The sequence below is a fragment of the Barbus barbus genome, assembly GCF_936440315.1.
Source record: "Barbus barbus genome assembly, chromosome: 36".
Lineage (NCBI taxonomy): Eukaryota > Metazoa > Chordata > Actinopteri > Cypriniformes > Cyprinidae > Barbus > Barbus barbus.
The window spans coordinates 23,294,144-23,322,104 of NC_136714.1; the positions used below are offsets into that span (position 1 = coordinate 23,294,144).

At 35.1% G+C, this 27,961-nt stretch overlaps 2 protein-coding genes and 1 long non-coding RNA gene across 4 annotated transcripts in view; 2 read left to right on the forward strand and 1 right to left on the reverse strand.

Annotated features, from left to right (window-relative positions):
• The first annotated feature begins 5,697 nt into the window (after positions 1-5,697).
• Positions 5,698-8,383, forward strand: LOC306856442 (endothelial cell-specific molecule 1-like). Its single transcript, XM_079395737.1, has 3 exons — positions 5,698-6,274; positions 7,406-7,549; positions 7,695-8,383. Exons 1-3 carry the CDS (start codon positions 5,968-5,970, stop codon positions 7,775-7,777), a joined length of 534 nt encoding a protein of 177 aa, XP_079251863.1. The 5' UTR covers positions 5,698-5,967; the 3' UTR covers positions 7,778-8,383.
• Positions 8,384-15,079: 6,696 nt separating this feature from the next.
• LOC306856174 lies at positions 15,080-25,699 on the reverse strand. The gene is made up of 3 exons (XR_013782980.1): positions 25,483-25,699; positions 22,577-22,832; positions 15,080-15,515 (listed from the first exon to the last, which is right to left on the reverse strand). It is a non-coding gene; the product is annotated as an uncharacterized lncRNA (long non-coding RNA).
• The window catches only part of LOC306856172 (rho GTPase-activating protein 24-like), a 133,546-nt gene continuing 131,081 nt past the window's right edge, over positions 25,497-27,961 (forward strand). Inside the window, exon 1 of one of the 2 annotated variants that reach the window (XM_079395253.1) lies at positions 25,497-26,030. The gene's annotated coding sequence lies outside the window, so the exon portion shown is untranslated. The remainder of the gene's footprint in view (positions 26,031-27,961) is intronic. The other variant, XM_079395254.1, reaches the window with a different exon arrangement.

The following is a 27,961-nucleotide window of genomic DNA, read 5'->3' on the forward strand; positions in this document are numbered from 1 at the left end:
AGGAGAATTTTTCTTGAAACCCTCCCAAACAACCTGTGATATATGTGCTGTTTTACTATTTTTTTAAAGGTTTTCTGACCCCGAGACTTAGTTATTTTCTGCAATTCTCCAGCTGTGGTCCTTGGAGAGCCTCTCAAACTCTCCTTCTCACCGTGCATTAGGACGATATAGACACACGTCCTCTTCCAGGCAGTTTCGTAACATTTTCTGTTGATTGGATTAAAGCCACTTCACTAATTTGTGAAGCTCAGTTATCTTTTGCTGCACATCAGAAATATATTCGTTGGTTTTTCTCATTGTGATGGATGATTAAGGGAATTTGGGCTTTGTTTTCCCTCCTATTTATATTTATGTGAAACAGAAAGCCATGGCTGGATAATTTCATGTTCATAATTGTGCTCAAAATTGTGAATATGAATGGGAATATACTTCAGAGATATTTTACTCATAAGAATTTCTAGGGGTGCCAATAATTGTGTCCAACATGTATTTGAGAAAACATTTATTTCATAATGATACCCCCCCCCCCCCCCCCCTTTTAAATTATTATCCAATGAAAGGTTAGATTTTTGTGATTTTTTTAAAATAAAAGATCAAAAGGATTAATCATGTAGATTCATTTTCACAGCCTTCTTTGATCATATTCACCCTAAGGGTGCCGATATTTTTGGCCATGACTGTATGTATGGTCACCCTAGCTTACACACATTCAAAAATTGCAGCATGTTTGATTTTACAAATGATCACAAGACATGCAAGAACCAATGATGTTTGATTTCACTGGCATCGAACCTGAGGCAGCACATTTTTATATATTTAAGTTTGAATGTGTGTGTTGTTGCAGGTTTGCAACAATATTAGTGTAAGTAAATGATAACAGCGTTTTGTTTTGGGGTGAGCTGTCCCTTTAAATGCCTTGCTCGAAGAAACAATGGTGATAGTTCATGGGTCACCTGTTCTCTGCTGAAAAGACCAACTTAGGCCTGCATGAATTTCCATGGTTTGGTGCTTGTCTAGCTGGTTAACCAGTATAACCAGCAGAAAACATTCGGTTTATAGTCCTTCTAATGAAGCTGGCTGACCAACAGAGGCTTTGTTATTAAAAACAGTAAACACATCAGCATCTATGATCTTTTCAACAGGGTTGAAGGGTTTGAACCTATACCATCTAGAACCACTACACCACATCACCCCCAAGAAACTGCTATTTGTTCAGCATGGTGGACCACAAAGCATCAGATATGATCTATCAAACAGCCCACCATGCACCTAAACCCTGATCTATGCCAAAAATACAGCACATTATACAAAATGTAACCACAATTAGATGAGTTACCACAACAACATGCATGAACTGTCACTTGGGAAAGACTTGCATTGTTGCATCAGCTGGGACTCAAAGCAACAGAGATGGATACAAAAATAGCTGACAAATGACGAGCTCAACTGTTTAACGAACTATTAAACAACATCAATTACGACAGCCCACCATTCATCAGATCGGATAATGTCGAATGAAACATAAAAAAGACAGTGTATATAATGCTTACCAAACGATCCTCTCTTCCTTGTGTCATTCACGCCCAGATCAACTGCCCCCTGCAAGGCTCTTTAAACCTGCTGCCTACCAGAAAGGACGGGAATCCTGCGCTTTACTATGAACCATATCCTGTATTTACCTTCATAAATACACACTTTTGAATTAAATATAACTAAACGGCACCCGGTAAAGAGGAGTTACGCAACGCGTGGACGAAATGCCGGTTAATCTCGCGCTGAGGGTGTTTATAGTGGGGTAGGTTGCCGGCGGCCGCTCCGCAAGCTGTTGCCATGAAAGATAGCGGCGTCGTTTTCGGGAATGCGCGTACAGCGGTGGATTTTACGCATAAGACGTAGAGTCATGACGTCATGACGTTAATATCATATGGGTCCGTTATGTCTGGCTTTTGTTTACGAGACGTTATTTACTATTACTGTTTTTAATATGCAAGTATTTGGTTCATTATTATTTATCTGGTAGCATTTTAAAATTTAAACGTATGTTCACTTTTTCATTTTATTTAAAATATTCAATGCTTTTGGATCTCTTTGAGATTTTTGCTTTGCACATTGCGACCCGAAATATCACAAAAAATATAATTACAAACAATAAATAAATGCATATGCTGAGGCCTTTTAGAAGTCGAAAATAGTGACCACCTGGACCACAAAACCAGTCATAAGGGTAAGTTTTTTGAAAATGAGATGTATACATCCATACATTGTATAGTTGGCTATTTCTACAAATATACCAGTGCTATGACTGGTTTTGTGTTCCAGGGTCACAAATACTTCCATTTCTTCTGACAAAACACTTTTCCAACCAATTTTACTATTTTGCTTGACATTATTACATAAAAGCGTAATTTTAATAAATATTTTTAAGGACAAAATCCCAAACATAATAAATCAGTGAATGATAACAGCTGACAACCAGAACAATCTGATTTCTGAACAAATGTTTTAATATTTCGAATTACATTTATTTTCATATTTTCTGTTGCTCTATTCATTTTAGTTTAAGTTTTAGTAATGTTGTGTTTTTGTCATTTTTTAATGTATATAATGTTGCCTTGTTAACTAGCAGAAATGAAATAAGTTTAAGTTTTTTTTTTCAAGTGAAGGAGTGGATCGCAGATCTACAATGGCCTTCATAATAATATTAATTATAATATTTCTTGAATAATTATTAATCAAAATTACATTTATGCATGCTTGAGAATAAGTTGAATATGGCTTTAATCTGCCTTTTTACTCTCTAAGAAGCTGCTCTCGTTGTGTGTGTGAGACCATGCTCGATAAGGTTTAGGGCTGAGGCAACCTTGAAGTCAGATAAGTGTTTCTCTGCGTATGTGTGTTAGTATCTGTCTGTACAGGGAGAAGCTCAGACAGTCCCAGGACAAACGTTCAACTGTCGATGTCCAGCGTATCAGATATACGTCTTTGGAGAGACGTATTGCATCTGACCTCTGATCACTTGTCACCAAAACAGTCATCAGAATGCATATGTGGAAATTGTCTAAGTTTATCTAGGTTTTGGAACCAATCAGAATTTTGATGACTTATGCATTGATGCAATTAGCAACCTCTGTCAGGGTATAATTGCTGGTGTTTTTGAATTGTAAAGTAGGGCGGCCTACGAACTCCATCAGGAGTGTTAAAGCTGACTTCTGCGGATGAAACTGCAAGTCAATCTGACTTCTGGTCTTTGTTCATCATACGGTCCATGGGTTTTAACTGTTATTCCCCAACACAAATAATTTTTTTTTTGTAATGGTATGCATTTTAGCTAATAATATTAACCCTTCTTGAGCAGGGTTGTTATATGATTCATATATACCACTACTTTAATACTTGTTTTGTGTTTTTGTCATTTGGAGCCCCATTACAAAAACATTTCATTACAATTAAGCAAAATGAAAGTCTTCTCTCTTGTCTTAATTCTGAAATGGAGTAGGCTACAATGAAGTCACTTTCTTCTTCAACCTTCTAATCGTAGCGCTCTGCAGTTGTAGCTGTTTCTTGTAAGCCGTGAGTTCGCCCTTGTCATATGCATGATCCATGGAATGACAAACTGTGTATGATGACACAGAGGTTTGACAGGGTTCATATGAAATGCTACATCGTCCTCTGGGATGAATCTCTGAGGCCCCACGCTTAAGGATCCACAACAACCCTCACAATCTCCTCCACAGCTTTAGTGTGTCTCAATGCAACATCCCCTCTCATCAGCCTGGTGTGTTGTGATCACCTCTGTGACAAGTGGACAAGGAAGGAAAAGATGGTGGGAACAGCAGTTGTAGAAAGACACACTTGGCCCTAACTGTTTATAAAGAAAGAGTTATCTTCAAAGTGGACAGAACATAAACGAGAAAAGGGAGTTGGCTCATTTACTTTACGTGAGGAATGGACTTAAGTTTAATTCGTTAACAACCAGTCAAAACTTTCACATCACCCTGCTGCTGTTGTTTAATGCAACATCACCATCTAGTGATGGATATTCTGCATTTATTTATGGTGACAAGATCGGACTTCTAATGCCGGAAAGGGTATTCAACGAGTTTGACTTTCAAGATATATATTATACAGATGTCTCATTAATATTCAGCCGAATGCTTATTTGTAAACTTGATAAAATGTCATAAAATTAGACTAATTCAAGACGACATTTTCAGTCAGGTCAATGTTTTAATAACAATTACATTTCTGAAAGCATCATAAATGTTGCCTTGATGTCAAATTAAGAAAAATATTGCAGAGAAGCAGATTATTTTATGAAGTTCAGCTCATTTTGTCTACCCCATCAGCTAAAATGTGCCAGACTTTCAAAAAAATAAAAAAAATAAAATATATATATATATATATATATATATATATATATGTATATATATATATTTTTTTTTTCATGGGCCTCTTCTTTAAATTGTTCCGATAACATTAAAAGAATTACAGTTGAAGCTTGAACATATTATATTTACATTGTATGAATCCATTAATGTAAGACGCTCTTCTTGTTATTAAACAATATATAAAATAAAAGTTAGAATGATAGTTTTGGTGTTTGTTGTGCATATATTGCACATATCCAATATATACCAGTCAAAAGTTTTTGAACAACAGCTGGATTCTCTTCTGCTCACCAAGCCTGCATTTATTTTATCCAAAATACAGCAAAAGCAGGAATATTGTGAAATATTTTTTACTGTTTTAAAATAACTGCTTTCTATTTTAATATGTAATTTATTCCTGTGATCAAAGCTGAATTTTCAGCAACATAACTCCAGTCTTTAGTGTCACACGATCCTTCAGAAATCATTCTAATATGCTGATTTGCTGTTCAAGAAACCTTTTTTTATTATTATCAATATTTAAAACAGTTGAGTAATTTGTTTTCAGGATTATTTGATGAATAGAAAGATCCAAAGATCAGCATTTATCTGAAATAAAATGAATAGAAATTAATACTATTATTTAGTAAAGATGCTTTAAATTGATCAAAAGTGATGATAAAGACATTGCTAATTTTACAAAATATTTGTATTGCAGATAAATGCTGAACTTTCTATTCATAAAAGAAACCTGAAAAAAAGCTGTTTTCAACATAATAACAATAAATGTTTTTTTTTTTGTTTTTGTTTTTTGAGCAGCAAATCAGAATATTAGAATGGTTTCTAAAAGATCATATGACTGGAGTAATGAGGCAAAAATTTCAGCTTTGAAATCACCGGAATAAATTACATTTTTGAATATATTCAAATAGAAAACAGATATTTTAAATAGTAAAAATATTTCAAATTTTTACTGTTTTGCTGTACTTTGGATCAAATAAATGCAAGCTTGGTGAGCAGAAGAGATAAAAAAAAAAATCATAAAAAATAATCTGTTCAAAAACTTTTGACTGGTATAAACACATAGTACTTGTAAATGAAACAGATTATTGAAGAAGTGTTACCTGCCTTTTCTTAGTAATTATTTTAGAAATTTGCTTGTAATTTCTGTGTGCAAACTGTTTGACCAAACTGTTTATTGTAAATCAAGTCTCAGAATAGGGCAATTTGAACACAACCAAAAACATCTCTTCATGCACATTCACGTCAGGAACAAGGAGCCATGGGGGGTCAGGGAGGTCATCTTGAAAACCTTCAAACAAACAACTCCAGACTTCAGTGATGACATCAATTCCTGGATGGCAGCACAGCTCTAATTCCACTTCCACGCCGGATTTCTAAAACAGGGAAGGGGGGAGGCTGGCAAATAGACAACAACACCGGATTGAGGAAACTGACGAGGGTATACTATGTGCAAAACAAACTTGTTTAAAGCTGACAGCCATGCAGCCCGAGCCGTTTCATTCACTATCGCAGCTCCTCCCCAGCGCACTAGACCCGAGGACAGCATCCAGCGTGGTGTTCGCTAGCACTTCAAGCCATGCGTTTGTACGCGATCCCGGTGTTGCTGCTGATGGTGCTCGAAGACGCTGACGCGTGGGGTCCCGCGGGTAAATACGCCGTCAGCTGCCCGGATAAATGCAACCCCGTGCTGTGCGGCTCGACGCAGCTCTGCAGACGCACGGTGCTGGATGACTGCGGATGCTGCCAGCTCTGCGCCGCGGGACGGGGAGAGCACTGCTACCGCACCGTGTCCGGGATGCACGGCGTCAAGTGCGGACCGGGACTCTTCTGCGACTTCTACAAGGACGAGGATGATTATGGAGATGAATATGGCATATGCAAAGGTACGGGCTGATGTGTGCACCTGCTCAGGCAGATGGGATCGTGGGGGGAATTGGCATATAGTCAACGGATTCATTGATTTTGCAATCAGTTATGTCTTAATTATAAACTGCAACCTTCAGAACAAAAGAAAACTTAAAATACTAAAATTAACTAAACAATAATGACATAGAAAAATCATTTAATTACTTTCTTTCTTTACTTCCTTACCAAAGAGACGAATTTATTTATTTATTTATTTGTTTTCTCTTATACATATATATATATATATATATATATATATAAATTAGCCCATAATTATGTCTAATGAGGATTTAAAATGTATTAATATATGTTTAATGTATAATGTTTAAAATGTATAAAAATTTAAATATATAAAAAATATATAAATATAAAGTTTAAAATATACAAAAAAATTATGTATTAATGGATTTCTACTTTAATCTTAATATAAAAATAATATAATATCTTTAAAAAATTAATATAATATTTTATATATAAAATATGAAATAAAAACTATAGCTTTCCAACAAAGTTTAATAAGACATGTATCTGTATCTTGAAAATCAAACCTTTAATATTGTCTTCTATCATCAATGTCTTCATAAAAAAAAAATCATAAGCATAAAAATGGAGTTCAAAACGAGTTGTACAAAAGAGAATGTGTATGCAAAAAAATTTTTCATTACACCAAGGCAGATTAATTATATTTTTTGGAGAATATTCAAATATTTATCGAAATCCTCACGATTAGCTGACAGTTTTGAGGTGATCTCAGGTTACAGGTTAAAGAACAGTTCAGCATACTAAAGAAAAGTCTCTTTTCTGTGGAGTCCTTCAAGGGCCCCTGAATTATTACTTAAAGTATTATGTAAGAACAACGTGAGTTGGTGAAAGAACACTCAATGCTTTGTATCGGTGAAACACATTCCTTCCACACCAATTACTCACACTCAGCCTTTTAATTGAGTCATAGATGTAAGTGAGCCTTCTGATCCTTTGACACAAACACTGGATCAGCAGTGAGCAAATATCCTCAAAAAGAGTCTTTGTTAATGACAAGTGTTAAAGTTGTGGTACAGATCCTGTAATGGTTAAATCAGCTGTAACATGTTTGTGTTTTCTCTTTTCAGATTGCATGTACGGAACATATGGCATGGAATGTCGGAAAACATGCAACTGTAAAGCAGGTGGATTGTGTGACAGGGAAACGGGCGCTTGTCTCTCCTTTAAATTCTTGGCTAAAATGGCCATGCTGAAATCTCATTCAAGTGAAGGTGAGTTTACTGTTTATTACAAAATAATTTATTTCTGAATTTTACAAAATGTAAAATATATTTAAAACGTGTCCGTTGATATACAGTGACATTATGCAGAATATTTAATTAATGAATTAATTTTATTATTATTATTGTTTGACAGGTAATGAAGTGGGCTCAGGTGACGGAAACACTGAAACCAGCAGCAATCGGTCTTCCGCTCGCAATTTTCTCACCCCTCGCTGACAGCAACTCTCCATCTTCAGTTTATTCAGTGTACATGTAGCATAATAAATTAAAGGACCAATCGGATATATTTTAATATGTTTAAAAGGGTCAAAGAAAAATATATGCGTTTTATTCTGTATATTTTACAGGTGTATGCCAGTTATGTCTTTATTCCAAAGCATGTCACACAAATAAACATGCAAATATCCAGCAGAGTTTGATATCCCAATAATAACGTTCCCGCTGGGGCTTATTATGCGGAAACTGAGATGTCAAAACTGTGGTTAAACTGAATAAACACACACATTATGAATGTATTACAATTAAATCATATTTAATGAGATGCATATTCTAAGATTATATATCAGAGTCAATTCCAACTCTGATCAGCATTAGTGTCAAAGTTCACTAATATGACATCTGCAATGCTAAACAGTGATGTTTCTCATGTATATTAATGTGAAATGGTATATTAAGGCCAATGAGATTATTATAAATTATGGACTGTATATCCTTATAATCTGTGTGTAAATTATTCTTTGCTTTAAAACCCTCTTGAAAGAGATATGAATTCTTACTGCTTTATGTATGAGATGTAAATTAAAACAATGTAATTCTATGAGCAAAAATACGGTCTCTTGTTTTTGTTGTTTTGCCATTTTTTATTTAGTCAATTTTTTTGAGTTTTTAAATTCTGTTTAAAACATTTTAAAAGTGTGCAAAAACTTGCAAAATTATAACTAATGTTCTCTTTTTAATATTTAAGTTAACCGAGATCTGTTTTTAACCTCAAGATATAGGAGAGACAATGAGGCAAAATGTCAGTTTTTACTTCAGAGAATATCTTTTTGAATATATATATATATTTACATATATATAAAGTTATTAAGTTATATATAAAGTTAGCTAAAAATCCACTAAATTGCCTAAAAATATACTTTAAATGCATTTTATTTCAAATAGAAAACAAAGTTAATGCATGATACATTTAGCTAAAAGTGTCCTAATGTAAGACCAACATCCAAAACCAGAGCTGGGGGTGGGGGCACATTTGTGTAATAGATTTTACCCCCCCTAAAAAAAAAAAAAAAGAAAAGAAAAGAAAAACATAGTTACTGAAATACAAACCATGTGAGAGCTTTCCCCTGTGAACACTAGCCCCAAATATATATAAGCAGGCCTTATATGATCTTATACAATTAGACATATATGAACTAATACAAAACCAAATGCTTGGTTAAATTATTATACCATCTTAAAAATAATACAAATTGAGAATGTATTTCATGTTCATCCAGATCTAACCTCCTTTCCAGAAGTTTCTGAATGAAAACACCCCACCCTCATCCTGAGCAGTACAGCAGATGCTCTTCAACACCAGCTCTGAAAATACCCACCGCGGACTATTAATAACCGTCAGATTCCTCACCTCGCCGAGTTCTCATATGAGGCTGTTTCCCAGTATCCCACTTGTTTATTTCCTGTGTTTCCTGACACCTGTGAAAATGGTCTTACTTCCTGTTGTTGTTGTGTCTGCCTCTGGGACAGGATTCAAAAACGGCTGGAATTTATCAAGTGACACACGTCACCACAGGACAGGACGGGAAAAGAGGAATGTCTCGCTTCCGTCACCGCAGCAGGTTAACAAAACGTCTTCCCTGTGGTACACTTCACGTCACTGGAACATAAACACATTTATTGACACATTTCTGAATGAACTGCAGTTTTGTGGACGTTCGATTACAAACATAAAGTGTACACAGAGTTCAAAAATACTTTGATAGTATCATCATCAAAATTGATAGTAATTAGACATTTTTCTTGAGCAGCAAATCAGCATATTAGAGTGATTTCTGAACAGTTATTTTAAATTGTAATAATATTTCAAAATATTCCATGTATTTTTAATCAAGTCTTGATGAGCATACAAATCTTAGACTCTTAAACTAAATTCTCTGACATAATTAGTCTAATTGTGTACATTTGGTCATTTCCATCCATTTCCATCTAGGTTTTTATGGTCAAAAAATCAGTAGCTCACCTTCCTGCCGAAGCTTATTTTAAGCTCCATTCAGGAGCTTTTCTTGAGGATTTTCCTTCTTTTCATGCATTGTTTCCTCAGCAGGCACAGCAATTCTTTCCTCGATAAGCCACAATGAGCTTTAGTATGAGACACCTTTGACTTCATGGTAAGGCCTTTGAGTCTCATTAAAACTCTCTCTCTCTCTCTCTCTCTCTCTCTCACAGACACACACACACACACACACACACACACACACACACAATTAATAAACAGTACAGTATTTGCTCTTTGCATCTTTAACCATCAAGATTTAAAGCAGATCCATCAAAGCTAAAACAGGATATTCAATAAAATATCAGACTGAATATATATCACTTTTACACAATATTCTTATATAAAACACAATTTACTGCAATATATTTAAATAAAAAGTATCTGTTATCATTCAATGCTGTGATGCTTTTGAAAGAAATCTCTTATGCGCATGCATTTATCTGATCATAAATGCAGTAAAAACAGTAATATAGTGAAATATTACAATTTAAAATAACCATTTTCAGACCATTTCAGAAATGTAATTTATTCCTGTGATGCAAAGCTGAATTTTCAGCATCATAACTCTCATAACTGATCATGTGACACTGAAAGTCTTCAGTGTCACATGATCAATCAGAAATCAGTCTAATATGCTGATTTGCTGACTTGAAACATTTTATTATTATTATCAATGTTGCAGCAGTGTTGCTTAATATTTTTGTGAAAACCGTGATATTTTTTTTAAAGGATTATTTGATGAATAGTATTAGTAATATTATTTGATTAATATTTTATGAATAGTAATATATTTTTGTAACATTATAAATGATTTTACTACAATTTTTGATCAATTTAATGTGTCCTCGCTGAATAAAAGTGTGCAAAAACAGTCATCCCATTTTACATTCAGCAATAATTTTGTAATTATTGTTAAAATATTGTTAAAACAATATTGTTAAACAATGCCTTTATTCATTTGTTTAACAAAAAAGTGTATTCAGTCTCTTAAATGTTTGAAATGTCAACACAGATTATACAATTTCATTTATTTTATTTTTTTTTTAATAAATTTACAGACAATTCTAAAATTCTGTTTTCACTTCATCATTATGAGGTACGGAGTGTAGATTAATGAGAAAAAAAAAGAATTTAAACAATTGTAGTATCAGGCTGCAACGTAACAAAATTGAAAAAAGTGAAGGGGGTCTGAATACTTTCGGAATGCACGATAGATAGATAGATAGATAGATAGATAGATAGATAGATAGATAGATAGATAGATAGATAGATAGATAGATAGATAGATAGATAGATAGATAGATAGATAGATACTCCAGTCTTCAAGTGTAATATTTGAAAAATTGATTGCACGCATGCTGAATAAAAATGGTAATTTCAAAAAAAAAAAAAAACCTTTCTGACCTCAAACTTAGTGCTACAAACTCTGATTTATAAAACAAGATAAATAATACATCACATACTTGCAAGTACAAAGATAACTAACATCACTGACACTTAATAATAATTACTTTTCATTATACTCCTCCTAATATGAGTGGCCATGACCCGGCCAAGACCCAAAGCCTGCTGACGGAGAGACAGACAACGATAGAGCGAGTTGAAGAGGTCTCTGATAACACTGATCTGCTCCGTGCTTCTCTCAGGCACGAATGCAGCGGTTCATCATTCCCCTGAGAACTGAGGAGCAGGACTCCCGCGGCCAAACAAAGGCCTCGTTCGGAAAAACAGGAAGGAGTTGGTGAGAAATACCCTTTATCTCACTCCCCGAACACGTCAACATCGCCCTTCAGAAACAAAGGTGTACAAAGTACCTTGTAAATACGCCTGATTTACGGCAACTGACCGTGTTGATATTTGGACGGCAACAGTTTGTTTATTAGCCTGGGCGAAGTGTATAACGGCAACCCGAACGAGTGTTAGGTCGTGACCTTCGTAGAAATGAAGCGACGTCTGGGTCGTCCACTTCAACAACAATGAATCGGATGTCTAAATTTAGGAATAAATACGCAGACGAGAAATTGATTAGATGTTTGGCATTCCACAGGTCTACAGAGTCGTGAAAACACACTAATAATGTCTTGAAGTGGCTTTGAAGCTGACAGCCTGGTTACGATTGAACACTTTGTGGAGACTTTTTGAAGGTTTCGAAGGCGTTTAGGGTCACAGTGTGGTCAGTTCACACTTGAATGACCTTTAAACCATTTCCCACAATCCTCTGGTGTCTCTTTATAATCTGTAAGGACTGATGGGTGAAGGTTTGGCTGGTTAGCATGGCTCTGTTAGCTGGCTGCTGGTAGATTGTGTAACTACACCATCTGAGAAAGATTTTCTTGATGCCGATTCAGTTGTATTCTGATGAAATACAAATTTAGTTATATAAATATTTTGTTATATTATAGTAGATCATTTTCTCTAAAAGCATGAAAAAGTTTGGGGTTGTATTTTGAAACGTTTCTGACAGAAGTTTATGCTCACTTAAGGACAGTAAAAACAGTAATGTTAGTAGATAAAAAAAAAGCTTAAATAAAAAGATGGCAGATTACATTTTATTACCCATATTTAGGTAAAGTATTAATGTAATTTTATTATGCTATTTAAAATCAGGCAATTCTATTAAAAATAATAGTATTAGAAATAATATATATATATAATATGTTTTTTAAAATATATAATAATGTATTTTTTATAAAACAATTATTTGTAAAAAAAATATTATGAAAAATGTCCTTGCTGCATAAAAGCATTAATTTCTTTATTGTCCCCCTTTCCTTTCCTTTCCTTTTTTTTTAAATAAATCTTACTGAACTTTTGAACTAAAGTCTTTATATCTTTTCTTTACAAAATATATTTTTAAATATATAATAATATATTTTAAAAAATCATTATAAAAAAAAGTAAAAAAAAAATTTATTTATTTAAAAAAAAAAAAAATCTTACTGAACTAAGTTTTGAATGGTAATGTACATTTTCCTCAATCTACTGTACATTAAATAGGTTAAATATTTTTAATGGTAGATTCTTTACTGAAAAAGATACAAAAATAAATAAATCAAATTGCAGATTAAATACTATTTCCCGTACTTAAAGTAATAATGTAATTTTTATTATGCTATTAGTTATCAGGCAATTCTGTTAAAAATAAAATAATAATATTCGAAAGAAAAACTTTTTTTATATAAAAATATAATATATTTACATATATTTACATACACACACATGTAGATTTTCAAAAAACACAATTTAGTATGTTTTTTAAGCCTTTTGAATTACGGGGACATAGGCAGTGTCCTCATAAACCACCTTCATATTGTAATACCTCTGTCATACCCATGTCATTATACAAATTTGTGTCCTCATAAACCACATAAACATGCGCACACACACACACACACACAGAGAAACACACATATAAATATATATATATATATATATATATATATATATATATATACAGTGCCCTCCAAATGTATTGGAACAGTAAAGACAAAATTGCTCTGTTGGCTGTGGAGTCAAGACATTTGCAAATATGATTAAAAGATGAATATGAGACAAAACTACAGAATGTCACATTTTATTATTGGGTGATTCAACACAGATGTTTTACCAGCTAAGAAGTTCAGCACTTTTAGAGTTTCATCCCTCTATCTGATGTGAGCATAAGTATTGGAGCAGTTGCCTCACAGGTCTTTCTAAGTGATCAGCTGTGTCCTGTTGCATTAATTCTTCAGATATTAAAAGCAGGGAATGTGTCGTATCAGTTATATCCATTACTTCTGTATTCTGAATCTTGCATTCGATGACGACAGACACAAACCAGGATGAAAACGAGGGAGCTGACTTTGAGAGAAAAGCAAGCACTTTGGATGCTAAAAGAAAAGAGGAAGTCAGTTACATCTATGGCAAAAACAAAGGGCATGGAGAAATCAGGAGTTTAGAAACCACCAGCGACCTACAACTACCTGATCGGCTGAGAAAACAACAGTAGTTGATGACAGACAAATCATAAAAGCTGTGAAAATGAATCCTAAAAGACGTGTCTGTAAAATCAGCAACAACTTCTAGAAAGCTGGGGTGATGCTCTGACAATCTACTGTCCTCAGGAGACTTTGACACAGAATTACAGATGCTACACAGCAAGATGCAAACCTCTGACCAGCACCAAAAATAGAAAGGCAAGATTAGAGTTTGCAAAAAAGCACAACGGTGAGCCAGAAGAGGTTTGGAACTGTGTTTATGGACCGATGAGACAAAGATGAACCTTAATCTAAGTGACGGGAAAGCAAAAATGTGGAGAAAAAAAGGGAACTGCAATGATTCCAAGCATACAGCCTCATCTGTAAAGCATGGTGGAGGTGGTGTCATGGCATGGGCATGCATGGCTGTCTCTGGAACAGGCCCTCTCAACTTTACTGATGACTTAATGTATGATGACAGTAGCAGAATGAATTTGGAAGGGTACAAAACCATCTTGCCTACCAATATTCAAGAAAATGCCACCAGATTCATTGGGAAGTGCTTCATGTTGCATCAGGACAATGACCCAAAACACCCTGCCAGTTCAGTCAAGGAGTTTATAAGGGCAAAGAAATGGAAAGTCTTAGATTGCCCAAGTCAATCTCCAGATTTAAATCCGATTGAACATTAATTTCACCAGCTGAAGAGGAGAGTAAAGGCAGAAACTCCCCAAAACAAGCAACAATTGGAATTGGCTGCATTAAAGGCTGGGAAAAGTATTTCAAAGGATGAGACCAAGAGTCTGGTGATGTCTATGGGTCACAGACTCACTGCTGTGATTGTGCGCAAGGGATCTGCAACTAAATAATAGCTTTTAATATTTTATATCTGCCTTATGTTCAACTGTCCCAATACTTATGCTCACATTAATGAGTGGGATGAACTCTAAAAGTGCTGTTCTTTTTATTTGGTAAAACATATATGTGTTGAAACGGCTAATAATAAAACGTGACATTCTGTACTTTCTTTAATCTTTTTAATTAATCTTTAATCTTTTAATCATATTTGAAAATGTCTTGACTCCACAGCCAACAGAGCAATTTTGTCTTTACTGATCCAATACTTTATGTACTTTGAGGGCACTGTATATATCTATATATATATATATATATATATATATATATATATATATATATATATATATATATATATATATATATATATAAAATTAAGATTTTTGTTTTTTTATATATATATATATATAATTATTTTTCTGTATTTTTTTTGACTAATTTAATTGTTTTTCTTTCAGATTTTTAATTTAGCTAATGAATGTTATTATTTATTTATTTTAAATCAGTTTAATTAGAAATATTTTGGGTCATTTTAACCTGAATGAAGAGCTCAGCTGATGTTAACACTTGTGACATATTTTAGTACAGACCTAAAAGATCGGTCTAAATGATGGTCGTACTTTTCCTTTCAAATTTCTGCCATTCTGTCACATAAAAGCAGCAAATATTGATGTTTCCAGTGCAAGGCTGTTCATCACGTAGTTCTTTGTTTTTATAAAATACACACGCTTCTTATCACTGTTTGGGCAGAACAACACACCCCATCACAGAGTAATGTAGATGTCAGTGTTGTTCTTGTTTTAACATGGGGTGTGTGAGGGAGTGAGAGATGAGCGTGTGAGCTGTTGTTCTCACTGGTGACTCTTATCTGTCAGGAAAGAAAACAAAATCATTTCACAAACAAGATGAAACACACAAACAGCTCATTATGTCTGAGGAAATAGTTTACAATTACATCAGATGCATGCACTATATGCCAGCTAAAACCAGTTTAAACAGTGTTTTGCTAATTCTTTTATAATATTAATTATAAGACATGCAACTTTTATGACATTATATAAACATTTCTACTTAAAAAAAAATTATAAAAATATATTGTGTCAGTGCAAGATCCTTAGAACTAATGAGGGCAAAATGGTGAACAAAAACACTGGAAAACACATAAGAAATGAAAACCATTTGCAGGACCTAAACTGTTTCTTCTAAATATTAATCTAAAATCTCGATAAAATGAACTCCATTGGCCTTCATATAAACACTAAGGTAGTACTGAAAAAGTGAAAAACAACAATCACACTTCTACACATATAATTTATGCCCTGTATTAGATTTTTAGAAGTGAAAATACCAGCTAGTCATGTCACAAACTAGTGGCAAGTGAGCTGGTATAAACGCTGAGATAATTACAGCTAATCTATCAAAGATGATGTTTTATCTTCACTTTCACACAACTATGTTATGAGGTGTATATGAGGAACATACAGTACCATTCATAACTTTGGGTTCACTAAGATGTTTTAAGATGTTTTCAATAGAAGCCTCTTTGATGAAAATAACTTAATTTATTTGAAGAAGAAATCTTTCATAATTTCATCATGTCTTTAATGTCACTTTTGATCAATTTAAAGTATTCATGCTGAATAAACATATTCATTAAAAAAACAAACAAACAAAAAAACGTTTGAACAGTTGAATCATTTAAAGAATCATTTCATTTCTCGTCACTGGAGGGCACTAATGTCCAAGAAATGTGTTTTATAATTTCATCCCTCACTTTAAATTTTTGCCATAGAGTTCAGAGAAACATAAGGCCTATGGAACCAACATGATTCATTTCTTTAGTGTGCTAGAGGGAGAAGTAAAGAAATGGGGTTTATTTAATAAGTGATTAGGAAGCCTGGCATGACTAATTATGACAATTTTTTGGTAATGTACAATTTCATATTGCATCCCTGTTTTTGTTTATTGTAAGTATGTAAAGTCATTGCACAATTGATATGAAACTGCTGAAGCAAGATGCATGTATGGAAAAATGTGTTTGTCTCTTTTATTTTCAAATTGTCTTGTTTTTCATGGTAAAACCTGTTTGTTTTTTATGATGCCCAGATGGAAGATGCAGACTTTTTTTGTGCATTTTCTGTACAAATTCTTTTTTTTTTTTTTTTTGGGGGGGGGGGGGGGGGGGGGGATCTGCTGAACAAAAGCGCCTGCTAATTTATTTATTTTTTAATCAATGACACTTTTGAGACACTCAAAATAAGGCAATCATAAAACCGACAGAGTGTGATGACCCCTGGTGGCACCTGCCAGTACGAGCAAACCCCTCGGCTTTGATACTTAAGTCCCACGCTTGTCCCAACATGTCTGGCCTGTCAGTGGATCGCTATAAACTGACTCCAGATCCTTCCTTGAGACACCTCAAAACTCCTGTAAATCCTGATTCGTTTAATTATTCATTGGAAATTAACTTTGAACTTTGATGTTAGAGCCCCTTATGCCAACCCAGGCAAAATTTTGTATACCTGTAGCCTGTAAATAAATGTCAGAAACTGATTTCTACTGATTGAAGTCACATGGAAATTTCATAATGTTCGTGAAGCAGCCCTCTGCTTATTCACTATGGTAAAATAAATTAATAATGAACAACTGCATATAACCACACAACCCATTTTACAGAAAAAATTTTAATGAATGACATTTTTTCTTGGAAAAATATTGGTAATTTTTACATGTCCTTGACTAATCTCATAATTTTTATTAGGTTATCTATTGTTGCATGAACACATCCTATAATGAATTAGTCTGGAAGTCGCATATGGTCTCAGCCGCGAAAGTTAGTAATATTAAAAAGTAAAAATATTTCAAGGCACCTAAAGCTCCAAATGAATCTGAAAAATGATCCATGCAGTTCCTGTACTACTTGCCATTGGAAATGTCAGCGATACTATAAGTCAGCTAAAAGGCCACTTTACATAACAGAAGGGATTTGATCCCTATCTAAGGACCAGAATATCATAGCACTGGGCTCTTTTAACTTGGGTTAGATACCAACCATCTAGCACCCGTAACACCTTAACCACTGCTTCAGCTGGATTTAATTCAGACCTAAATTAAAATTCAGATCTAGATCCAAAACCGACTTAGTGCCAAAACTAGACCTAAATCAGAACAAGATTCATATCCAAATTCATCTAGTTATCCTTTGATATTGTTCTAGGTGTAGGGTGCGGAACACTGGCGACCCTCAAGGTTCTATATTGGGACCTTTTATTTGATTTATTAACCTTAAAAGCTATGTTAAATAAAAACCATCTATTTTGTTTCTTTATGAAACTTTACCATGCAAAACCCCAGCAGAGATGGAATCTATCGTCTATTATATGTATCAGGGCATTAGAGAGCTCAGGAACTGTGGAATGTGTCAACACTGAAACTATCACCACACAAGCAGATTCCTCTCTACTCCCAGCTTGGGTAAACAGAGGTTCATCTCGCAGGGACAAACATCTCTCAGGAGTTACGTTCTCAGCAGTCTTTTCTCTAGTGTTCCCCAGAACAATTTATAAGGGTCTGCTGTGACCTCTGACCTGACTTGACTTCAACTCTGTGCGCATCAGTGACTGTCCCATCACAATGACAGTAAGGTTACTGCCCTGGGGCTCAGAGTCTGTGAGAAATGGAGGACAAATCTTCAGACAGATACGCACATGCAAGAAAACATTTGCACATGGGAATAGCAATACGATTTGTGATGTCTACAGCTGGTGGAGCAAGGGAAAACTGTTTTGCAAGATACAGGGAAAAATCACACAGATTTTGACATCGAGGCCTCTGATCTGAAGCTTTTCTCTGTACAATTATGTGTCTAAATGGATGTGCAACCAAAATTTTAGAATTTAAGAAATAATTTAATAAGTTATTAAATGTAGGATGTTAAATAACCATTTGAATTGGAATAAAAGAAGGACGGATTTATTGAAGGTCATCCCATATATACCGTGGAACACATGCATCTAGTTTGTTCCAGTAGCCAACCGGTGGAGCGAGAGGAATCATGGAAGAAAATAAATGAATACGTGGGAGAACATTCATTTTAATCACCGATATACGGGCCTGAAAAGAAGTAGGAAGACAAGACCAATTTTCCAAATCTGAGGATACTTTGGCTAGAATACATTATAGTTTTCTGAGACGATTTCCTGCAGGGAAGGAGAAACATCTATCCCCAAGTACTTAAAGTTTTAAACCAATGGAATAGATATAGAAAGGGACATGGACATGGACATTTAATTGAGGGAAAGTAAACATGACTTACTGCAATTAATTTTAAACCCTGAGAGATATCCAAAACGGTCAAATAAATTCGGCACATGAGGAATAGAATGTGATGGCTTCTCCAAAAACAATAAGATATCATGAGCAAACAGAGAAATATGATGATGAGTATTCCGTATATTTATGGGAGAAATAGTTTCAGATTGTCGGACCGCTTGAGCTAAGGGTTCCAAGGATAGGGCAAATAACAGACGAGAAAGTGGGAAACCGTGACGAGTACCTCGATGTATAAAGAATGGGTTAGAGCGAACAGCACCTGTGAGAACAGTGGCTGCCGGATTGGCATACAGAACGTTTATCATATTTATGAAACTCGATCCTAGACCCAGATGCTGTAGAACCGCCCATAAATAGTTCCATTCTAGTTGGTCAAAAGCTTTCATCGCATCTAGAGATAAAACTGTGCAAGGAGAGGACAAACTATTATTTGAATTAATAATATGATATAATCTGCGAAGCTGAGCGAGATTTAATGAATCCTGTTTGGTTATGATGAACTAGCCTATTCATAAATTTCTCTAGATGACGAGATAGTACTTTAGCATATAATTTAACATCAGTCCCTATCAAAGAAAGTGGGCGGTAACTAGAACAGGACGTCGGATCTTTATCTTTTTTTAACAAGAGAGAAATAACAGCTATATTAATGGATGGGTGAAAGCCTTGAGTAACTGAAAAATTTATCGTATCTAACATGAGGGGGCCTAAATCCGACCAAAAAGTAGTATACAATTCGATTGGAATGCCATCTATGCCTGGGGATTTCCCCTTGTTCATAGATCGAATTGCTGACTCCAGCTGCTGAAGAGAGATCGGTTCAGCCAGGTATTCCCAATCTGAATCTGACAGCCTAGGTAAATCAAGGTTGGACAGAAAAGATGCAAAAGAGTCAGGGTCACCATCAGCGGAAGAAATATAGAGGTTAGAGTAAAAAGAGGGAAAGGTGATCTTAATGTCTTTTGGGTCTGTCATAATGAACCCAGATTGGGATTTCACTGCTGAAATATTAGCAAACTTTTCATTGTTGCGTAATCTTAGGGCTAAAAGGTGGCTTGGTCTACTCCCTTGAAAATAATAATTCTGCCTGGATCTTTGGATCAGAAATTCTGCCCTGGATCTCAGTTATGAATTGAGTTCGGACCTAACCGCCATGAGTGTATTGTCTGAGAAAAAACGCAGATTATCTCTAGTCAGATTCTGGAGCTTTGATTCCAGTTCAACTATCTTTTTGTGCCGGTTTTTCTGAAGGATATGAAATTGAGTTATTCCTTATAAATCCTTTAACTGCATTCCAAAGTGTTCGAGGATCATCCACTGAACCTTGGTTAATTTCAATAAACACAGCAAATTTATTTCTGAATTGACTGCAAAAGTTTTCATTCTGTAACAATTTATGGTTAAATCGCCATCTAGTGGCACGAGATGGCAGAGGGATCAGAGATAATCTGCACAAATTTCCATCATGATCTGACAAAGATAAGGAACAGATATCAGCATCACGAACAGCTGAAGATAAAGAAGTAGAAATGAAAATATAGTCAATTTGCAAATATTATTGCATACTGTTTTATAATGTAATACAATACTGAAGTGCAGATAATTGCCACTACTTTGCGACAAGTAGCATAAATAGCACTTAGTGTAAATAGCATATCGCTAAAAATACTGCTATTTTCACTTGGTGTAAATAGAATCCATTACTATTTGAAGTTAAGAAAAAAATTGCGCAATTTCAACTGAGGGGGGGCTTTAATCAGTCCATGTCCAGGGCACCGGTGCGTCATAATCCATCCCTGGCAACAACTTTCTTTTGTTCTCTCATCTGCCCTGTAAGAAGATCCAGTTTAGAGCATATCGACTGAACAACTGACACGTGAGAAGCGAACTCGTTCCGCTTCGCTGTCAACACGATTCTTAGAATGTCCTCGAAGTGTGTAACAATGTTCGCCGTCTTGTCCATCATATCGCTTGCGGGCGGTAGCTTGGATTTCTTCTTAATCGGAGAAGCCGATGGAGAAAACTCCTGCTGTTTACGACTGCATGCCATCAGGTAAAGCACCACCAATAAATAAAACTTATAACAAAACGAAAAAATCAGCAAAAAGAGGCCAAACGTACAGAGCTCTACTCGAGTGCGACTAGGTTCATGAGCACGTCACATGACTCCCACAATATATTTTAATTTATAATATATATATTTAAATTATTCTAAGTAATATATATATTATATATATATAGGCTACTTATTTACCTTAATTCAAAGTCAATTGAAATTCAACAAATTAACTGGAATTTAAACGGCATTTTTTAAATTCCAAATTGTGAACAACCCTGTTTACGTCAGCCCAGCTTTTGGTCTTACATGCCTGACTAGTAGCAGGAAAGCATCTATTATTTTAGCGTCCAATTACAAAGACACATGCCCTGAACAAACATGCCATGTGTTTGCCTGCCCTCTGCATCTATCCAAAAACACAGAAAGGAGATTGAACCTGACCAACTGTTCCGGACACATTACCCACATCAAATGAGCCTATGGGATATCATTATGAGCACAGAGGGAGAACAACCTTTAATGGCTTGATAGATGAAATCAAAGAATATCTAAGTTCTTTAGCTCACTTATTTATTGTTAAGAGGCAGATTTTGGGGTTATTTCGCTTCCATAACATCGCTTCGAAAACATCCAAAATACACATTTAAGTGTTTATTTTATTACACTATATATATTTGCCTCCTCAGCCGAACAGATTTGGAGAAATTGAGCATTACGTCACTTGTTCACCAATGGATCCTCTGCAGTGAATGGGTGCCGTCAGAATAAGAGTTCAAACAGCTGATAAAAACAACACAATAATCCACATGACTTCAGACCATCAGTTAATGCCTTGTGAAGCGAAAAGCTGCATGTTTGTAATAAATAAATCATTAAAACATTTTCAACTTCAACCCATTGCTTCCAGCTAAAATGGAATATTATGAATAGAGTCATCTATCCATAATATTGCTTTCTACAGTGAAAAAGTAATCTTATCTGCATCAGGAGAGAAATATGCGCTGATCAAACACTGTTTACAAGTGAAAATAGTCTAAAACAGTTCTAAACAATGTTAAAACAGTTCTAAACAAAAATTTAGGATTTTGATGTGACAAGACAACAGGGATGGATTATGGGCACATTTATAGCCAGAAGCAACAGTTTAGGTTTAAAATGCTTTAATGATAGACTTGTTTTTTAAAAACACACAGCTTCTCAATTCACAAGACATTAACTGATGGACTGAGTGGTGTGGATTACTAGTCGATTATTGTGATGTTTTTATCAGCTGTTTAGACTCTCATTCTGATGGCAGCCATTCATTTCAGATGATCCATTGGTGAATAAATGGTTAAATGTTTCAACGAATTTTCCTTTTTTGGGTGAACTATTATTGTTTGCACAGTTATAGAAGCATATTCTTCATGACACTAGAGGGCACACCAGAGACTTATGCCAAAACTGAGTGGATCTTAATATAGCCAAGAGTCTAATGAGTACAAATGGTGTTCAATAAATAATGAATCTTTGTGCTTTAAAAGTTCAAAAATTCAAACCTTCTATCATGAGTCAGACTTTCCAATGGTCGGTCACCACGGCAACAGTTTGATGATCCCAGTAAGCGCTGTGACCTCTGTCTCTCCTTGTGCATTGTGGGAAATGGAATATCAGCAGCTGCTGCACAGTGGGTGACTTCTGCACTCCATCCAGCATGGCTGGCCAATGTAACCACAGTGATTAATTATGACACAGAGATCTGGAACGTCTTGAGTGGACGGCACACAGTGCCAATGAAATGGGGCAGATCTCCATCTGGATACAGAAAAAGGTTAATATTTTTAATTGCTGCAATCATGATATGGATATTTATACTTTTTTTATTGTACATTAAGGTCAGTGTAGTGTAATTTGACTTGACCAGTAAGTTTTCACAGTGTCACACTGCATTAAATTGGAGGCATCAGCCCAGAATAAACAGCTCCAAAATAATTTCAAGTTAGTTTTAAAAGGGTTAAAGTTAATGTTGTTAGATGTTCATACCCAATGGGCCATAAAGCAGGCCAGAGTGATAATTGCAACCAAATGTTTCAGGTAGAGTATTTGCAAAGGATAAATTTATCAAACCCACAAGTGAATGTTTAGTTATTTTTACATTCTACTTTTTACTGACTGAATAAATAACGTTTCCAGACGGCTAAATATTTAATATGTAGTTTTTCTGTTAAAGCAGCACACCAATCTATAGTCTTATGTAAACAACATTCATTAAAAATGGAAAATGCTAGTATGAGTCTGATTTAATATAGATACAGACCCAGATCCCAATTCAAATACAAATCCACATTCAAATCTAGACCCAGATTCAGATTCATAATCATGTTCCGATTCAGATTCAGATCCAAAAGTTATATTCAAAGAAGATTCAGATTTCATTCAGATCTAAATCCAAATTCAAATACATATCCACATTTAAATGTAGATCCAGTTCCATACCTAAAACCTAATTCAAATCTGTGTTTAGATCCAAATTCAGATTCACATCCACATTTAAATATACACACAGATCTAGATTCATATCCAAAATCAGATTCAAATCCATATTTAAATCTACCCCTTGATCCAGATCCAAAACTATATTCAAAGCCCTGGCATGAGTCGGATTTCATTCAGATCCAAATTCAAATACATATCCACATTTAAATCTACACCCAGATCCAGAGCCCCAAAAAGATCCAAATCTGTTTTCAGATCCAAATTCAGATTCAAATAAACTTCTAAATCTAATCCAGAGCAAGGTCAAAAATCTGATCCAGATTCAAATCCATATTTAAATCTAGACCCAGATCTATACCCAAAACTATATTCAGTTTCAAATTCATATCCAGAATCAATCCCCAAATCAGATCCCATTAGATCCAATTTCAGACCTGGATCACATTGACCCATTATGTTCTATAAAAAGAACTGATCATCAGTGCTGTACATAAAGACATGCGATATACAAATTAAAGCATTTTCAAAGGCCTGCCCTACAACACATGGAAATTTGTCAATGCCTATTCTCGTTCATGTTACATACAGTATGCTGAGTGACTGTCTTATGCCCTTATACAGTGGCGGCCATCGGTCTCAACCTTGTAAAAACTCAATAATTCACAGCAGTAATAAAGTCTACAACAGCCATCAAACCTCTCTCCTCCTGCCTGACTCTATCCACTTGAAACTGTACAGCAATCTTGTCGAAAGGAACAAAGAGAAAACACTACAGTTTAACAACCATCTCAAGCAATAGAAAAGCATCCTGTCCTGATCAAAAGAAGCTTTTTAAGTTTCAACAATCAGAGAATGTTCACTTTTACATGCTTTTAATGTACAGAAAATTAATCAAAAGAATAATACAAGAGCATCACCCAACATTCAATTTCCAGTTGACCACATCATATATTTCCTCCAATCTTACAGCACATGCACACTCTCTGTCCATACAGTATTTGGCCTCTGGGTTTAATTGAAAGATAATCATATTTCTTACACAACATTTGCTTTAACATCTTCTCATTTTCAGCACTGACATTGTTTTCCCACTAGATTACAGCAGCTCTTATTTTTGCATAAATTTTGTTATCCCAAAAACATTTTTATTTTAAAGCATTGTGGAGCTCCATCCTGTTGCCACAATATGTTTGATGGCTTGATAAGGAAGTCATGAAAAGCGATGCTCAGGACTGCAGTCTCGTATCTGATGTTAGACATCTGTTTGAAGTGCCACAATGACAGATCAAGCCCCGATTAAGCCGGAATACTAAAGAGTCTCATTTAGTCATAACACTGTATAGGGACTTTTCTGGCAAATTTCTATAACCAAAGCAATTTAGAATCAGTTTTCATCTGATTCACTCAAAATAAAAGTCTGATTGAGCCAAAAACACTCTTTTTAAATTAAAAACTGTCTGCATCATAAAGTTTGAACTGTTTGAATGAATGAATGACATTCCTATAATAGGCCTATAGTTATTATATAGTAATATATAGTACTTTTTCAATATAAAATAAAAATAGTGGGCTAATATTTTAGTAAATTAGTAAAATTGCGTAATTAAGCAGAATTTTCCATATATATATATATATATATATATTATTTTTTTTTTTTAAGTTTAATTGTTCTAAAAAATGTCAAGAAATATTTTCACTGAATAGAACAGTTCACTCACACACTTCTAATTTTATATATAAAAAAAGAACAAAAAGTTGACTGATTAAACTGATATTTCGCTTTCAATCCATTTAAAAAGTACCCAGCGAATCCATCCATCATTTGCAAGCGATGGAGAAAGTCTATTAGGGTAGGCTACGTTTAACACAGGTGCTTGTGAACGATTCTGCACTGCAGGTGCGGACATTTCTAGACCGAAAGCATGTGTATGAAAACACTACAAACAATAAAGAACTTAAAATACATTACCATTTAGCGTTAAGGGAGTCAAACGCTGCAGTGAGGGAGGACTGTCACACTGCGAGTGTGTGTGCAATCTGAACCGATCAGGGAGTTTGTGTGTGAGGTGCTCGGATCTCTCCTCCTCTCACACTTCCTCAAACACGCTCTCCCTCCCTCTGAGGTCGCAGTCCTCCTGTCCGTGTGTTTATCGGGAAGACTCATGTAGTGTGTGAGGACTGAACTCAAAGCCCCCCGTGGCCGTCCTGAGAGCGAACGGAGCCAGTCGATTTCCCCAGAGACTCCAGTGCAGATGGTGTGAGCAGTGAGGGGAAAAGTTTATGACAGCTCTGCTTTTTTCGGTTCACGGCTGCCCCATGGAGCTTTTTGATTTTACGGTTGCAGCTATACACTTTTTACCGGGCTGTTTGACTCGGTAATGCACTTCTATCGGGATTGAATCTTGGATCACAGTGAATCCTGTACCGGTCTGAGTCACGCTCTGGGTTTGTTTTGTGCTTTATTGACTTTTTTCCTCTCTGCGTTTCTGTGGACGTTCTTTGGATAGCAGTGTTAAGGTAAAAATAGTCTGTTTATAGTCATTTGGATGCTGCTAATGATAAGTTGGCTGTGTGCATGTGGTCATTTTGCTGTTGTGAATTGGCAGTAGCTAATGTAAAGGCCACCCAGCTCCAGAAATGTTGTCTATGTGTGCATGTGTGTGTCATAGCCACAGAAACACATGATTAATCAGTGTGTATAGTGTATGATGCAGTTGCTTCCCTTTTTATTAAATATATCTGTATATTTTTTCTTTTTCAAGAAATGTCATGCAGCTGTGTAACATACTGTACTTAAAAAAGTATAACATATATGCTAACTATCAACTACTCATATAGCCTACCTTTAAACAAGCCTTTCTAATAAGTTCCATAGACCTCACCATTGGACAAAGCTAGTTTCATATTTCTACAGCAGCTGTCTATTTGCCAGTTTGAAGGAGAAGTGTTACAAATAGCTTAGATGTTCCCCTTTTCCATTCAAAAGTACAGCGCTTTTATTTATTTATTTTTTTGGCTTTGTTTGAAACACTTGTGGTGGACATCCTGAGGATGGAGTTCTCAGTTTGAAGTATTTGTTTCAGATATTTACAATATAATACTTAGTAGTTTCGAGGTTTACGTTGAGTAAGAGGATGTGTGGAGGAGAGCGGTAGAGGGGGAAAGGTAGATGGAGATGCAGACAGAAACAAATGAAAGGAAGCGGCAGGAATGAACAACAATCTGTCAGCTCACTGACACTGTAGGAAATGATATCTGGAAGAGAAGAAAATACACTGTTTGGCAATAATTCACAAACAGAATGGGTCATACTGTATTTCTCTAATTTTGTTATCTAGTAGAAACAGTTAAGATTCTAAAGATTTGTCTTTTTAAAGGGTAACATCCACATTCTGGAGGTCCTAAACCTCTTCCAATCTCCTAACCTTATTACCACATGTTATGGTGCTCTAATGTTGATGGAGGAACGTTATTTGCCAGTACAGAGAGAGCGACATCACTGTGGCTATTTAAAGGACTGATCTCCTTTCATTTTTCCCCATCAAACCCTCTGTGACCCAACGCTGTGATTGTGTTTGTGATGCGGGCATGTCTGTCTCTGTCTCATTCAAGCATTGTGCAGACTGTAAACCATCTCATCTGGTGTTTGGGAGCAGCCAAACAGTTGCATCACTTTTGCAGCTACACTCTTAAAAGTAAGGTTCTTTATTGGCATCAATTGTTCCACTAAGAACCTTTAACATCCATGGAACTTCTCCATCACACAATAGGTTCTTTACAGTGGATAACAGTTCTTTAGATTATTCAAATGTTCTTCACACTTAGAAAAAAAATGGTCCTTTTTAAGAACTGTTCACTGAAAGGTTCCTTGGAGAACCCAAAATGATTTTACTATGGCATCACTGTGAAAATAATTTTTTTTGGAACCTTTATCCTGTCGTATTCACTAAAAATAGATATTTCAGTAGATTTGCAAGCAATCATGGCAGCAGTAATTTATCAATTGATAAAGAAGTGATGGAGAAGAGTGTTGTAGTCAATCGCACATTCACCATTTTTAAGAGCCGAGGCTAGTTAAAAATGTTTGCTGCTGTCTACGTGATTTGACAATTTGAAGACGAAAAAGCGTTAAAATTGCTCAGATGTTCTCCTTTTTCATGCAAGAGTTGTGTTTTAGGGTTTTATCTTTTTTTTTTAAACACTTGTGATGGGCAGAGTTTGAAGTTTTCTGTTTTAAGTAGTTTGTCTCAGATGTTTAACATTTTTAAGGAGAAATACATATTAGACTTAGATGATTGTTGACTTACAATGAGAGTATAGAGTAATACATAAATGTGAATAGCATGGCATGGACCATTTCAGCTTGGGAGAAATCTATCCTGAAATCATTTTCTTTTGGTTGCCCGTTCTTATTTATTTATAAAATTCATTTATAAAAATAGATGTTT

Coding starts and splice junctions, on each gene's coding strand:
- LOC306856442 (XM_079395737.1), top strand. CDS start 5,968: ATGCGTTTGTACGCGATCCCGGTGTTGCTGCTGATGGTGCTCGAAGAC. Junction 6,275..7,405: donor TGAATATGGCATATGCAAAG/GTACGGGCTGAT, acceptor TTCTCTTTTCAG/ATTGCATGTACGGAACATAT. Junction 7,550..7,694: donor GAAATCTCATTCAAGTGAAG/GTGAGTTTACTG, acceptor ATTGTTTGACAG/GTAATGAAGTGGGCTCAGGT.